Here is a 16,559-nt window from a genome sequence, read left to right as displayed (position 1 = left end):
TGCGTCCGGGGCTCGGCTCGTCGCCACAGCACGGACTCGGGCTTCCGCCCCCTGCGGCCCTCCCGAGCCCCGCCCCGAGCCTGCGGGCGTCTGGGCCCCCCTCCGTGCCCACAGCGTGGCGGGTGGGTTCCCGCGGTGGGGGGCCCGCGCCCGCGCTTCAAGGAGAAGGCGGGGCCGCGGCCCCGCCCCGCAGCTCTCCCGCGCGTGCACCTGTCGGCTAACGCCGCGCGGCGCTGTGCGCCGGCCCCCGCGCCACTCCACGTCCGTGTGTCTCCCAGTCCCGAGCCGGGGGTCTGTCTGTCCCCCGGGCAGGCGGACTGAGCCGGCGTCAGAGCTACGTGCGGCGGGGCGGCCGCGGCGGGCGGGGTGGGGGCGGCGCTGAGCGCGGCCGCGGCGGCGCGGGAGGCGGGGAGGCGCGGGGCGCGGGGACAGTGGCGGACGGCGCCGCGGCATGCGGCTTCTCGCTCTGCCCACCGTGGGCTGAGGCGGCCGCAGCGCGGGCGGGAGGCGCGGCGGCCGGCGAGCCGAGGGCGCTGCCAGCCAGACAGACCGCGGACAGCGGTCGGGGCGCCGCGCCATGGGCCGAGCCGGAGGCGGGGGCCCGGGCCGGGGAGCGCCGCCGCTGCTGCTGCTGCTGGGGGCCGCGCTGGTCCTCGCCGCCGGGGCCGCGCCGGGTAGGTAGTGACCGCGCCGGACCCCGGGACCCTCGCGCCCCCGGGCCGGGTCCCGCGGGGCTCGGGTGCTGGCGGAGTCCGCGCGCTGAGGCGAGGGGGCGGGGCACCGCCTGGCCCGAGGCCCGGGCCGGGGAGGGGCGCGCGAGAAGATGGGGGGCTTGGGGGAGACTGAGCAGTGGGGGGCCGCCCAAACCCGGGTGTGCGGATCGAGGTGTGGGCTGGGGGAGGGGCTGGGTGGGCGGGGCCTGAGGGTGAGACTTAGGGGCGGGACCTGTCTGTGATGGGGGGCTTGAGGCTGCCAGTTCAGGGCGGAGCCTGGGGTGGGGCGGCCCTAAGGGTGCGACTCCAGGCGGGGCTGCAGATGAAGGGCGGCCCTGAAGGGAAGGCTGCCAGGGGCCCGAGTTGGGGGCCGCGGCGGTTCGACTGCTGGTCCTTTGGGGGCGGGTCTGAAGCGCGAGGGGCGGAGCCTGAGCGGGGACGACCGCGTTTGATCCCGGCTTCCAGGCGGGGTGGGCGGGGCTGTCCCGGGGGGCGTGGCTTGGGAAACGAAGCGGCGGCGGCCGCGCGGGCCCGGGCTGGCGGCGCGGGCGGGGTGGGGCCTACCGCGGGCGCCTCCCTGATGCCCCGCCCCTCTCCCGCCCACAGCGCGCGAGGCGGGCAGTGCCGTCGAGGCGCAGGAGCAGGTGAAGAGCGCCCGAACGTGGGAGCCGCGTGCCAACAGCACGCGGGAGAAGGCCGGCCTGCCCGCAGCTGGGAAAGATGAGACCTCGTGGACCGCGCCCGCCGGCGAGCAGGCCTCGGTGGGCCAAGGGGTCGGGGCGGAAGAGACGCTGGAGGCATCTGCGGCGGTGACAGACACCGCCTGGCTGGAGGCTGACAGCCCAGGCCTGGGAGGAGTGACCGCAGAGGCAGGCAGCGGGGACACGCAGACCCTTCCATCCACTCTCCCGGCTCCTGATGAGGTCCTCGGGCAATCACTGATGCCTCCCACTGCCCCTGAGGCGACAGAGGCTAGAGGACCACTCTCCCCCACCCCTGGTGACAAGCTGAGCCCAGGCTCTGACATCCCCAAGGAGAGCCCCTTGGAGGTTTGGCTGAACCTGGGCGCAAGCACACCTGACCCCCATGGGCCAGAGCCCACACACCCCTTTCAGGGCACACTGGAGCCCCAGCCGGCTTCAGATGTAATTGACATCGACTACTTCGAAGGATTGGATAGTGAGGGCCGTGGTGCTGACCTGGGGAGTTTCCCAGGGTCACCAGGAACCTCAGAGCACCATCCTGATACTGAGGGAGAGACCCCTTCCTGGAGCCTGCTGGACTTATACGATGACTTCACCCCCTTTGATGAATCTGATTTCTACCCCACCACATCTTTCTATGATGACCTGGAGGAAGACGAGGAGGAGGAGGACGACAAGGATGCAGTGGGCGGGGGAGACCTGGAAGATGAAAGTGACCTACTGGTGCCCACCGAGCGGCCTGGTCTGGGGCCCGGCACGGGCCAGCCCACCAGTCGGTGGCACGCTGTCCCTCCACAGCACACTCTGGGGATGGTCCCCGGCAGCAGCATCGCCCTCAGGCCCCGCCCAGGAGAGCCAGGCCAGGATCTGGTCCCCGGCGGGAACGGCACTGAGTGCCGCAGCGGCTTTGTGCGGCACAACGGCTCCTGCCGGTCAGTGTGCGACCTCTTCCCGAGTTACTGTCACAACGGCGGCCAGTGCTACCTGGTGGAGAACATAGGGGCCTTCTGCAGGTAAGGGTGTGGCAGGCAGGTGCACAGGGGCTTGGGAAAGAACTGAAGTGTGCAGAGGAGGCAGAGTTAGCAAAGAGGGGAACATGACAGGCACAGCTTCCAAGAGGAGGTTCACAGATTCTCTGGTGTCTTCTACAGAGTCATCACTAGGAGAGGGTCCTGAGAAATAGAATTTGTGTTTCCTCTTAAGTGGTGTGTTCTTTTCCAAACCACTAAACTATAAAGGCAAAATGAAGGGACTTCTCTAAGGATGGTAGAAAGAGAACTCTGCTGGCTTGAAGGGCTTTTGTTTGACAGTTCTAACTACACAAGCAAAAAGAGTAGGCCCCTAAACCGAGGGGGAGGGGTGCTGCTGAACACTCCCTCAGAGCAATGCCTGTAGAAGGAGGGCCCCCCACCCCCTTACCTCTGCAGGGCACAAATGGGTGTGGGCATATAAAGTCAGAGTGGGTCCCTTTTTTAAAATTTTTTATTTATGCTTACAAGAGCTGGGGTACAGGCCAGAGGTGTGGAGGGGTGAGAGGATTCACCAGAGACAGAGTGGGGAACAGAACAGGCAGATTGACTGAAGTACACTGCTGAGGGGAGCAGCAGGTGAGACAGCAGAAGTCTGCCGCGCCATGTGGGTAGCTCCCTGGCTGGCCAGGGATCGAACTCGTACTGCAGTGGCTGTGGTTTGCTTCATAGCTTGCATATTAACCCTAGCGCCACCAGGGAGGCCCCAGTGTGGGTCCCTTTTTATTTTTTTTGTGGGACCCTCGCCAGTGGCCAGGGATCGAACTGGCGCCGCAGAGGCTGCGGGCAGCCTCACAACCCAGCGCTCAACTGCTGCACCACCAGGGGAGGCCCATGGATCCCTTTTTAGAAGCAAACCCAGAGCAACTCAAGCTGAGAGGCTGTCCTAATGTTGCAGATATGCTGGGTGCCTTAACTAGGATAGTCTTTTTTTCCCTTTCTACCTTGGCTTCCTTGGGATACTGGTCCACAATGGTTTAGACAGTTTAGCTTGTCTGCAGTTACGATGGGGCACCAACCCCCTGCCTCATCATAATTACTCCAGACACCTGGCCTCACAGTCAGGCAGCGAGGTATTTAACTGACTGGAAAGTCCTGACTTTTTTGGGAAGAATCACATGTCACGGGTGATGTGGGTGGTTTGCTTGTCTCTATCCTTTACAGGACCTAGAAGTGGAGTAGAGTCTTCAGAGTCCTCCGGGCTTGTTTCCATTGGCCTGGGGGAGTTTTTCTGTAGTCTGAGTTTCTTTTTTAAGTGTCATTCCCAGGTTTTCTTGGTCTTTTGTGGAGTTATGTGAAGGTTTCAAATTTTGTAGTTCTTGATCTGATAGAAGAGTCGCATATAGAAAGCATAAATGTTGGCCCTTGGCATTAAGGCTTGAGTTCCAGTTCCTGACTGAAGTTTTCTGTAAATGATCCTGACTTTAGGGTTACTTATGTAGGAAGTGTCCACACATTTTTGGTTGGAATTGTCTAGCCATTGCTAAAAGGAGGAAATTATGGGCCTCCCCGGTAGCACAGTGGTTGAGCGCTGGGTTGCGAAGCTGCCCGCGGCCTCTGCGGCGCTGGTTCGATCCCCGGCTGTTCCCCAGCCACTGGAGGAGGGCCCCACATGGCGTGCAGACCTCTCCTGCCGCCCGCTGCTCCCCTCAGCAGTGTACTTCGGTCCTTCTGCCTGCTCTGCTCCCCGCTCTGGTGAATTCTCTCACCCTCCCGCGCTTCTGACTGTACCCAGTGCATGTATAAACAAGCAAACAAATAAATAAATAAAAACATGCCTCTAAAAAAAAAAAAAAAAAAAAGGAGGAAATTATGGCAATGAGATCTTGCCAGTTGGCTAAGAGCTACCAGTAATATGTGGAAATCTTGTGATTTTGCTCTTCAGACTTTATTTAGGGGGACCATAGTGATAATTTTAGCCTGGTAGCTGTGGAATCTTTGTGCAAAATCATTATGGTTCATCCTATTGGAGACCTGAGTTTTTACCTTCAAAGTAAGCTCCCTGATAGAGTATGAAAATTGGAGTTCGTGTGGCCGCTGGAGAACTAGAAAAGTCCCCAGAACCTCCAGGAGCTCTCAGGGTACTCCCAAGTGGAAAGAAGAGAAAGCTTGTCCTCCTCACTAAGCTCTATGGCTCTGCTGAACCATGGATCCTCTGAAGGGCTTCTGTTCTAGTTCCTCTGACCCACTTGCCCTCCCAGGATCATATTTGGGCCTCCCTATCAGAGATTCCTACTCCACCTATGTACACCCAGGCCTGTCAGTGGCTTGAAAACTGTTTTGCATTCCACTCACAGGATACTGCTGAGCCTTTAGTTGCAGACTGCAGCGTGCCTTTGTCTCTGTCACCCTGACCTACTGCAGGGAAATGAACAGAGCAGTAGCAGAACTTCTCTAGAACAGTGGGTTAGAATGGTCTGCTTTCCCTAGCGTCCTCAAACAGATAGCTGCAGAGGATCAGGGGGAAAAGAAAGAATTCCCTGTTAGCTTTCTCTGCCCACCCTATTCTGGGTGTAGAGCAGACAATTCTCCCATGAATAATTTCCCCATTTCTGGATCCCTTTCTCTTGTCTATATTCACCCTAAGGTTCATGTCCTCCCTCCTTTGCTGCCTCTCTATCCTTCCACATCTTTCCTCTTTGAAGCAGCCTGGTTCCCATGGAAACAGCAATGTCATTGGAAGAGTTGGAGCCTGGGAATGTCCCCAAGGGCAAGAGAAAGTCACTCAACAAAAGGGTAAAACCCACCCAGAGGGTTGATTCTCACTATGCTTTCATGACAGTTCTCACGCTATTAGGACAGGAAGCTTTAGGGGCAGAACTTTGGGGTTTGCAAAGATAGGAGGAGAATTTCATACATCCAGCTTTGTGTTTGTCCTTGTCTGTCACTTCTTTATTTTTCACTGTCTGGTTAGCCGTGTGAACTAGATGAGACTGCAAAGCAGCAAGATAGGTTTTCATGTGTAGGGTGGATCCTGCCACTTTGTAGCCATCGCTCCTATTCATCTTGTTTTTCATCTTTCTTTCTCCCAGAGAGCAGTGCAGGGAGGGGCCTGACAGAATACTCTGATTGTCCCCATTGAGTGTGCAAGGTGGAAAGGCAAGGTTCACTTGCCCCTTGGTCACTTAATAGTCATGTAACAAACCATTTTACTCAATTTTCAGTGTGTGGTTGCCTCATTTATATTATGTACGTCAGAGGTCTACTTCATAGGGTGGGGCATAAATATCAACTGTAAGGTCTACACAGATTAGGGACATCATACCTCTAGATGGTCATAGAATAGGCTGTTGACATAAGTTCTGGGATCAGGGAAAACTTGCTGTGGCCACAGCTGCCTGCCCCTCCCTCAGTCTCTCTGTCGCTGATGCAGGTGCAACACTCAGGACTACATCTGGCACAAGGGGATGCGCTGTGAGTCCATCATCACCGACTTCCAGGTGATGTGTGTGGCTGTCGGCTCGGCTGCCCTCGTACTGCTCCTGCTCTTCATGATGACCGTGTTCTTTGCCAAGAAACTCTATCTGCTCAAGACGGAGAATACCAAGCTGCGGAGGACCAAGTAAGTGTGTCAGGCAGCCTCACCCTGACTCTGCCACTGTGCTCTTCCATCTGATCCAAGGATGCTATCATGAGGGTTTCTAGCACTTGCTCTCCATCCCTAGTTGTGTTTTCCGTATCAAAGATTCTCTCAACCTTATCCATCCTACACAGAATATGCTGGAATTACAGCTGAGACTAAGCCCCTGTGCCATGCTGCAGCTGTCCAGTCCCGTTCCTATCACCCTCCATTCTGAGATAGAGGATGCTTCAAGGAAACCAGGGGATAGCAACTCCTACCTCTGGTCCCAAGTACATTATTATGTTCAGTTCCTGCAGCCCTCCTTAACTGCACCAGCTTCCTGACACCCTTGGTCTTAACAGCCAATAGCTAGAGTGAGAATCTTGCTCACAAATCAGCATGAAATAACTCCATTACCCTCAAGTCTGCTGTCACTCAATACCAACTGCTCCTCATTGAATGCTGAGGAGAAAGGGTTTAGCACTGCCAAGTGTTGCTTTTCAAAGCTTGTCAACTCTTGGTCCAGTCAGAAGTACAAGAAACTTAAAGAAATCCTCTTTATCTCCTCTAAGTAGAATTTGAGGGAGCAGCCGGGGGAGAGGCCTAGATTTAACTTCCTCTACTGTGGATTTTATGGGCCATAGGGAGATACAGAATCTCATTTCAGTTCTTCCTTTATCAAAGGAGTGAGTGTTGTGTTCATATGAGAATCCACATGCATTTACCCTTTAAGTTCATGCCTTGAACACTTGAATGTGGCCTTATACAGTATGAATCATTCCTATCACTAAGCAAAGAACCTTCTGAAGTATCATGGAAATCACAAAAAGCCCAAGAGACAATTTATGCAGAACTGCCCCCACCTCCCTTTCAGCCTGTTGTCCTATTAATCCCTTCCCCCTGACCTGAGACTCTCTCACCAGAGAATGTGACTGAAGGACTTTCCCTGGGTCCTGGGAAAAGGACAAAACACCATCTGTTGCTCCTTTGCTGGGTAAACTCCTGTAATGTGCAGATGCCGCAACTTTCTGCAGCCTTTCAGCTAATTGTCATGGGGCTGAAGGGGCCCCTCCATTGTGCCTGTGCACTGAGGCAGACTGTGTATCTGTACATGTGATCACTAGCCGGGACCTTACTTCCCCAAGCTGGTGTGTGGTGGGGGAGGGGGAAAAAGGCGGGGCGGGGGGGGGGGCGGTGTGTGTCTCCTAAATCAAGGCAGCTGCTGATGAAGATGAGAGAAAGAAGGAGCAACTACCAAGGAAGATGCAAAAACTATGAACAGGGACAGGGCCTCAGCCTCATTCCAGGCCTTTTCCCTTTAACTGCCTATGTGTTTTGCACAGAGCATGACTCCTGAAACTCTTCAGCTCAGATGCTGCCTCATTTGTTTCTCCCTGCATACTTTCTTTCCCAAGCCAGGTTACTGCTCTAATAATGCTGCATGTGTCCAGGACACTATAGATAATGCTGCGTGTATTGATTCTAAGATCCACATTTTTTTCACATACTAACATCTCTGAAATTGGTTTGTATCTTCCAATCACTGGCATCTTATAATCACTGTTGGCCAGATGGCAGTCATGATGTAGTTGCAATTGCCTGGCATGCATGAATGTGACCATGGCTGTTCATATCACTGTCTAAATGAACTAGTATGTAATAAAAATGCTAGACGACAAAGTCCTGGTTTAAATGGTATGAGTTTCCTTCTCATGGTACATCAAATAATGGTGCATCTCACTAGGGTCCATGGCATTTGTTGGAATACAGTGTTTGACCTATGAAGCTTTGTCAGATTTTCCCATGATCATTTCGCTTACATTTTCCTTTCTCTTTTTCTGTTCTAACCAGCAAATTCCGGACCCCATCTGAGCTCCACAACGATAACTTCTCCCTCTCCACCATTGCTGAGGGCTCTCATCCAAATGTAAGGAAATTTTGTGAAATTCCTCGTACCTCCTCCCCTCATGCCCATGCCTTGGCTCACTATGATAACGTTATCTGTCAGGTAACTTGTCTTCTTCACATGTACCCTTATACATGTTTTAGCCCCTGCCCATGTCTTCAGTCTATTTCAGAGTGTGGAGCCACTCCTCAGAGCTCTGGAGATCAGCTTAGGGCAACAAGTTGGGGCAGTGAAGGTGGGGAAAAGATGTATCCCCAAGCAGAGTCATAGGTAGTGGAAAGGATCTTTTTCTAAGATGGCGCATAGTGTTTAGCTTCACCCTTTGGAGTCTCGTTTTGGTGTTTCAGGAGAAAGGGCTCTGCTAGGGATGCTCATTGCTAGAGAATCTCCTGATGGTCAATGGAACCAATGGTGTTTGCTCTTTGGAATGACCAGAAAAACCATGTCCTTGAAACTGCTCAAAACCCCTAAAAACTGGGCCTCGCCTCGTGGTGCAGTGCTTGAGTGCTGGGCTGCGAAGCTGCCCACAGCCTCTGCAGTGCCGGTTCAATCCCTGGCCACCAGCGAGGGTCCCACATGGCGCTACAGACCTCTCCTGCTGTGCCCACTGCTCCCCTCAGCAGTGTATTTTGTCAGCCTGCCTGTTCTGCTCCCCACTCTGGCTCTGGTGAATTCTCTCACCCTCCCATGCTTCTGACTGTGCTTGTATAATAAATAAATAAATCTTAAAAAAAAAAAAAAAAAAACCCTAAAAACTGGCAGGCTTACACTATTAGGTACAAGGTGAGCCTAAAATGTTCATGGAATAAAAAATCGAGGGGTAAGTTCTAGTCTTAGGAGGATAGACTTAAAAATATCAGTTGAAACCAATAAAAACCCAATACATTGTTTTCTGAAGACACCAATTTCTTTTTTTTTTTTTTTAATTTTTTATTTATTTATTTATTTGTTTGTTTGTTTGTTTGTTTTTTTGTTTATACAAGCACTGGGTACAGTCAGAAGCGCGGGAGGGTGAGAGAATTCACCAGAGCCAGAGCGGAGAGCAGAGCAGGCAGAAGGACCGAAGTACACTGCTGAGGGGAGCAGCGGGCGGCAGGAGAGGTCTGCGCGCCATGTGGGATCCTCCTCCGGTGGCCGGGGAGCAGCCGGGGATCGAACCGGCGCCGCAGAGGCTGCGTGCAGCTTCGCAACCCAGCACTCAACCGCTGCGCCACCGGGGAGGCCCAGAAGACACCAATTTCTAAAGGCCTTCTGTGTTGCCCTATATCATATCATGTCCAAATCCAAAAATTCTGCACATGACCCAGGCTCCTTATCTCAAGGTAAATACATCATTAAACAGATAAGGGAGCTAAACAAAAAACGCTTCAGACAGAAACAAGGGAGTTTAAGAGAAAAGTTTGATGTTCTGTGAAATAATGGACCATACATTATTAGAGGCCATAGGAGCCCTAACAGTCTACACCAGTACTATTGGTGGAACGTTCTATCTATGAGATAGAACTGTTCTATATCTGCACTATCCACTGCAGCAGCGACTAGCTACTGTGACTGTAGAGCTCTTGAAATGTGGCTCCTGCCACCACATTGGACAACACAGATGTAGATCATTGCCTTCTTTTTATAGGTGGGGAAAAGTGTAGCCTCAGAAGGGGAAAGAGGGGCCTCCCCTGGTGGCGCAAGCGGTTGAGCACAGCTCTTTGAAGCTGTCTGCAACCCCTGCAGCGCTGGTTTGATCCCGGTCCGCCGGCCAGCAAGGATCCCACATGGCACGGCAGACCTCTCCTGTCACACCTGCTGCTCCCCTCAGCAGTGTATTTCATCAGTCTGCCTGTTCTGTTCCCTACTCTCTCTCTGATGAATCCTCTCACCCTCCTGTGCCTCTGGCCTATACCCCAGTTCTTGTATGAATAAATAAATTAATTAAAAAAAAAAAAAGAAAGGGAAAGAGAATAATAGCAAATGAGACCTTGTCCACCAAACCCAAGAAAAGAAGAACTTGGTGTGGTAGAGTTAAGGGGGTCAATCTAAATAAGACATGAAAATCTAGGATAATTTTTTAAAGTATCTGATATAGTGCCTCCCTAGTGGCACAAGGGGCTGAGAGCAGCCCTGTGAAGCTGTTCGCAGCCTTGGCAGTGTGAGTTTGATCCCCGGCCAGCCAGGGAGCTACCCACATGGTGCAGCAGACCTCTCCTGACTTGCCTGCTGCTCCCCTCAGCAGTGTACTTCAGTCTATCTGCCTGTTCTGCTCCCCACTCTGTCTCTGGTGAATCCTCTCACCCTCTGCATCTCTGGCCTATACCCCAGTTTTTTATGCATAAATAATTAAATCTTAAAAAAAAAAAGAAAAAAAGGAAACCTTAAAAAAAATAAAGTGTCTGATATGAAGGGTAGAAATGAATGATATTTTGGGGCCTCCCCGGTGGCGCAGTGGTTGAGCGCTGGGTTGCGAAGCTGCCCGCGGCCTCTGTGGCGCTGGTTCGATCCCCGGCTGCTCCCCGGCCACCGGAGGAGGGTCCCACATGGTGTGCAGACCTCTCCTGCCGCCCGCTGCTCCCCTCAGCAGTGTACTTCGGTCCTTCTGCCTGCTCTGCTCCCCACGCTGGCTCTGGTGAATTCTCTCACCCTCCCGCGCTTCTGACTGTACCCAGTGCATGTAAAAACAAAACAAACAAACAAATAAAATAAATAAATAAAACATGCCTCTATAAAAAAAAAAAAAAAGAAATGAATGATATTTTACTTGGTGTGTACCAAGATATTAATAAGTTCAAGGTAGATGTAATGACCAAGGAAACAAGATGTCCTGAACACTTTAAGATTGATGACCCCATAATGAGCCCACAACCATGTAAGTACCTTGAGCAGGACAGTCTTGCTCATCTTGGGATATTCCATCCCTGCATTAAGCAGCCCTTTTCTTTTTTTTTAAAGATTTATTTTGTTTTATTTATTTATTTATTTATACAAGCAGTGGGTACAGTCAGAAGCGCGGGAGGGTGAGAGAATTCACCAGAGCCAGAGCGGGGAGCAGAGCAGGCAGAAGGACCGAAGTACACTGCTGAGGGGAGCAGCGGGCGGCAGGAGAGATCTGCGCGCCATGTGGGACCCTCCTCCGGTGGCCGGGGAGCAGCCGGGAATCGAACCGGTGCTGCAGAGGCTGCGGGCAGCTTCGCAACCCAGCGCTCAACCGCTGCGCCACCGGGGAGGCCCAAGCAGCCCTTTTCAATAATATGCATTTTGTCAGTCATTTATGGATGGCCTGTCACAGGGTTTCGGTTCTGCTGTCAGATCTGCTGTCTCCTAGGTGTGGGCAGCAAGTCTGACCAGCACAGTGGGGCCTATCGTCAGGGTGCTCATTGTCCACAGTTAGTTCCTCCTTCCCTCTGCCTGATAGAGTAGAGGAGTGCATTTCTGGCATCCCATGTATAGACAACTTTCTTTAACCCAAAGGGGGATGGAGGACAGAGCTCATCTTGAAGGACTTGGTTGCATGATCAGAGAAAGGTTTCCTGTTCTTTTTGGCTAATCCATCTTGATGGAAAGCAAGGCATTTGTTAGTAAAAGCTACCAGTGACCTTGAGTTCAGAGTGTGGCAAGTCTTGGAAATAGAGCAGAGCAGAGGATCATTTGACATGGTGGACTTGGCCTGAGAAGGCTGGTGGTAGAAGGGAGGGGGGGTTTGCCTCAGCAACACTCAGGGCCTCCCTCACAGAAGTGGTCTCTGACTCCTCTTGGATCTTGAGAGTCATTTGCAAGGGACATCCTGTCCCCTCTTGACAAAGCTCTGGGTGTAGGGATGACTCTCCTGGCCAAAGGAGGGTGTACTGGTAGGTTGCGTACCTTCTTCTCTAATTCTGTCCACATAGCCAGAAATCAGACCTGATATTCAAGATCTTGTGGGCATTGACAGTTAAGATAGTTGCCACTTTATTTTGAAGAGAAGCCCTAGTCACTGCTTCAGCCACCACACTGACTGCTTACAGATGATGCTGGGCAGTAGGATGGACATAAGAAAAGCTCCAGCAAGCTGGGAGGTGAACTGACAGGCATCTGAGTCAAGCCTGTTCATTTAGTCTCTTCTCTTCCTTCTTCTTCCCCCACGCCCCCAATTTCCTTGTTGATATTGGTGTTTCCTAACATTTTGGAGAATTCTTTTTATCACCATAGAGGAGTTATTTCCTTTATAGGTAAAGTGGATTGAGTGGATCATTTTCCTGCCCAGTACCAATAATCTCTACCAGCCATGCACTGAAAAACTTCAAGCAAAAAAGAGTTGCTTGAAGTCTGTGAGGCGAGGCTTGGTTGTGAATATGGGTGAGCAGTACTCCGCACCCCTGCCTCTACCCTATCCCCCAGGCCTGGCGTCATCTTGTGCTGCCCTCCTGGGCCCTCCTGGGTGGATACAAGGCCCTGTAACCATGAGTCAGTGGCTGAGTGTGTGTAACTTGGGCAGCCAGCCTGGGAAGGAATCATCAGGAGCTCCTCAACCCCTGCTGTGGAAGTTTGCAAGTTTTCTAGGAGGAATGACCTGTGTGTAGAAAATAAAATAACCTGGGCATCTGGATGATGCCCAGATACACAGCATGAATGAAGTCACCTGAAATCCACAGGCAACCTGCCCAAACACTGAGAGCTGCCCTGTAGGTTCTCAGCTGTGCCATCAATGGAATGTTGCAGGTCCAAGAATTTGACAGACCTTCCAGGATTTTACTTTATCAGTTTATCACCATGCTGTCCCTTAGTGCCTTTTCCTCCCCCATTTAAATCTTTCTTTTCAGATTTTCTTCCATGTATTTGGTAAAGCATTGACTGCCACCACCTTCTGGTAGAGATTTATGTCTAAACAAGTCAGAGTCCAGGTATGAACCTCCACTACCCCTGTGCTGAGGATGCCCATACAACTGGGGTATGAATGGAGAGGGTGTGCACAGTAGTTCCCAGGACTTATGCCAGATGGCAGTCCGGCTCCCTGGTGATGAGGGGTTTCTGCTAAACTGAAGGCAGATGGGTGGGCCTTCTGCTGAGAGATTCAGTAATCTTAGCCTTAATAGGACTGAGTGCTGGAGGAAACACTTGGGTTAGGATAGCTCCATCTTGGTTTAGACACTCCATCTATTTGTTGGAGGGACTTAACTTCATTGTTCGAATACCTGTTTCTTAATTGTAGCATACACTTCTCCTACCTTTGACCCAGAAGGCAACTTTCTCATCTTTCCAAAGCCCATGAACCCTGGAGGCAAGGTTTAATTTAGCCCCCACCTTCATGGGATCACAATTTTATTGCCCTTATCTATAAGGACTCACTAACCCCACCTTTTTTCACATTATGAGAATGTCCCTGTGTCCCTATATTCCCCAAAGTGTGTGTGATGGAGGGTAGGGAGAGGTTATCTTGGAAAATCATGAACGTGAGTTTCACACTTGGGAGATGAGAGGTGAATATAGGTGATCCTGTCTTGTCCCAGATTTCACTGTCCATTCTACCCAAGATCTTTAATGGCTCAGCTTTCAAGTACTTATGTCCAATATATCCCCCCAATGAGATAGAAGTACACAAAATAAAAGGTGCAGTTCCTCATGCTACTTCCCTCTTCATAAAACCTGTGTGTGTGAGAGAGAGAGTGTGTGATTTCAAAGTTTTTCTGGATCTTTCCAAGCAGTGACAGAAAATATCAAGTGTCTGTGTGTACTATGCATGGGCACCTTGCCTGAAATCTGCCTCAATACCTTATTAATTTCATTTCCTCTTATTTTTATCTCATTGGAAATGAGACAACTGTTGTCCATAAGTCATATCTGCGGTGTTTGAAATTCTATTAAATCACTCTGTTCAGGCTAGTCTTCTGAATAAATGCTAAGTGAGGCTGGCAACAGGGGCAGGAGACTGTGGTTTCTATATGCACATATTTTTGAACACTTAGTGTCTTGACATATTCCTGGACCTTTCCCTACTTTCTTTCCAACTACTCGCTACCCTAACTTAGCACTGTTGTGGGTCAAACTCAGAAGCAGGCAGCATGGACAAGAGCTCATCCAAGCTTTATGAAGAATGCCATGGTCCTTGAGCAGGATGATTACTTTGAATTTTGGAAGTAGTTAAAACAAGAAAGGTCTGCACTAGCTGGTCAGATAGGGACCTTCTCTCCCTTCTTACCGCCTATGCCCCTGCCTGGGTGGTTATACAACCTCTTTGATCAGCAGATTTCCAAGCACCTAAAGTAGTTATTGGGGATACCAGACAAAGTTAGGCCCACTGAATTGCACTGGGTTAAAATTTCTTTGGTGGTTCTGAAAGAAAAGAATGGTGGGAAGACAAGAGTTTTTTGAATGCCCTGAAAGCAGAATTGGAGAACTTTGTGGTTTTCCTGAAGATGTTTCTAACTGGCAGATTCAGTTTGGGTTCAGGGACTTGTCATAGGACTACAAGTAACATACGTGGATAGGCAGGAGAGCATGGTGCACATTGAAAATAGGTTATGGGGCCTCCCCCGTGGCGCAGCGGGTTGAGAACAACACTGTGAAGCTGTCTGCAGCCTCTGCAGCGCGAGTTCGATTCCCAGCCAGCCAGGGAGAGTCCCACATGGCGTGGTAGACCTCTCCTGTCGCGCCCACTGCTCCCCTCAGCAGTGCTTTCGGTCTGTCTGCCTGTTCAGCTCCCCACTCTGTCTCTGGTGAATACTCTCACCCTCCCGCATCTCTGGCCTGTACCCCAGCTCTTGTATAAATAAAAAATAAATCTTTAAAAAAAGAAAATAAGTTGTGAACCAGCAGCATGAATGTTATCTGATGCAAAGTGTGGAAGTCCACGTAGGCAACTGGACTCATCCACTCTTGGATTGAGAAAAAACCTTTTAAGTAGTGTCTTTGGGTAGATAAACTGATGGTGAGAGGCTCCCATACTTTTGACTTCTAGTCAGAGGACGTATGTTTGCCATGGAGAGAAGGGCTCCACTCTGGCTTCACTTGACCAGAGTCCTGTGCACACCCCGCCACATGCCCTGACAGGAAGTATTCCCCGACCAATCAGGATGGAGGGCCATGGGAAGGAGCACTGGCAGGCTGGGCAGAGCTCATCAACACCTGAGAATTTGGAGGGAACAGGCTAAGTACTTAAGACATAGCGTTAAAAGGGATTGTTTCTCCCCAGTCTCAGTCAAAGAGAAATCCTTGGTTGACCTAAACTAGAAGGTACTTGTAACGCAATTTTCATCTATATCTGGCCATTGTTTTTGAAGATGACATTACTAAGAAGCAGCTGCTGATGAGTTACTTTGGTTCATTCCAAATCTTAGCGCTTTCTTCCTTTCATCAGTTATGTTTCTTTCAGCCAGGTAGAAAAGCCTGGGACTCTCTCCTTCCTGCCCCTCCTCACCATTTTTCCTCTTCCAGGATGATCCTAGTGCTCCCCACAAAATCCAGGAAGTTCTCAAGTCCTGCCTGAAAGAGGAGGAGTCATTTAACATCCAGAACTCCATGTCTCCCAAACTTGAGGGTGGCAAAGGTGACCAGGCTGACTTGGATGTGAACTGTCTTCAGAATAACTTGACCTAAAGCAGAGCAAGAAGAGAGGAAGTGGGGGGCGGGGGGTAGGGGAAGAAACATTATCTCCTCTTGTACAGTCTATTTCTTGTAACCATTTGTTAAACTCTTCTTTTTCTGATCTCATGGCATGCTTTGGTGTATTTTGTACAGGAGGGGAAAAACACAAAATAAGCAAAGAACCTGAACAGGATTGCATACATTGGATTGTTTTGTCTGTGCTGTCTGTACATTGCTTCTGCGGCTGTGATTTCTAAACCTATGCTGTTATTCAACTGACTTTTTTTTTGTACTTTGACCCACCTTTTTTTGAAATACCAGTAAAAAACAAAGTTCTTGAAATAAAACTTTTTAAAAAGCTATCTATTTTCCTATGTCACTGTGTCTACTCCTTACCCGTTCTTGTCAGTTTGAGTTGAATTCTTACTTTCATTGAAGATGTATCTTTAAACACATTTGACATCCCGGAAATGGCCAACATACTAGCTCAGACTGCCATAACAAAATGCCACAGACCTGGTGACTTAAATAATACCAGTTCATTTTCTCCCAGTTCTGAAGACTGAAAGTCCAAGATCTAGGTGCCAACAGGCAGTTTTCTGGCAAGGTTTCTTCCCGGTTTGTGAACATAAATCTTCTTCATGTGCCCTCACATGGCCTTTTCTCTGTGCAAATGCATTGAGAGAATCTCTGGTGTTTCTTCCTCTTTTTGTGAGGACACCAGTCCTACTGGATTAGACCCCGCTGTCCTCATTTTCCTTAACTACCTCCTTTTAGGCCCTATCCTCAAACACCTTCATACTAGAGGTTAGGGTTTCAACATATGACTTTTGGAGGGACACAATTCAGTCCATAAAGACTCTAGCACCTATTATTAAGAATACTGTCATTCTTTCACAATAAGAGGACATCTCTGGAGATAGTGGTGATGTCAGGCAGGAGGGGAATTTTAGGAATCCTGGGAGCAAATGAGGATGGATTAGAGTATTAAGGTTTCAAATAACCAGAATTAGAACTATTTTCCTGTGTTTAATCTCTGATAATTCCAATAACCTGAAACCCTGTGAGTGAGTTTCTGTCACCTACTTTCTGCTGGCTCTC

At 50.5% G+C, this 16,559-nt stretch overlaps 1 protein-coding gene across 1 annotated transcript; it reads left to right on the top strand.

Moving 5' to 3' along the window:
• The first annotated feature begins 411 nt into the window (after window positions 1-411).
• Window positions 412-15,854, top strand: CSPG5 (chondroitin sulfate proteoglycan 5). The gene is made up of 5 exons (XM_037528158.2): window positions 412-674; window positions 1,320-2,430; window positions 5,819-6,007; window positions 7,859-7,934; window positions 15,309-15,854. Exons 1-5 carry the CDS (start codon window positions 578-580, stop codon window positions 15,468-15,470), a joined length of 1,635 nt encoding a protein of 544 aa, XP_037384055.1. The 5' UTR covers window positions 412-577; the 3' UTR covers window positions 15,471-15,854.
• The last annotated feature ends 705 nt before the right edge of the window (window positions 15,855-16,559 follow it).

This window comes from Talpa occidentalis, unplaced genomic scaffold (assembly GCF_014898055.3).
Source record: "Talpa occidentalis isolate TD23 unplaced genomic scaffold, MPIMG_talOcc4v2.1 talOcc4.10, whole genome shotgun sequence".
NCBI lineage: Eukaryota > Metazoa > Chordata > Mammalia > Eulipotyphla > Talpidae > Talpa > Talpa occidentalis.
Note: the sequence above shows the minus strand (reverse complement) of the source record. Positions and strands in the feature narration are given on the sequence as shown.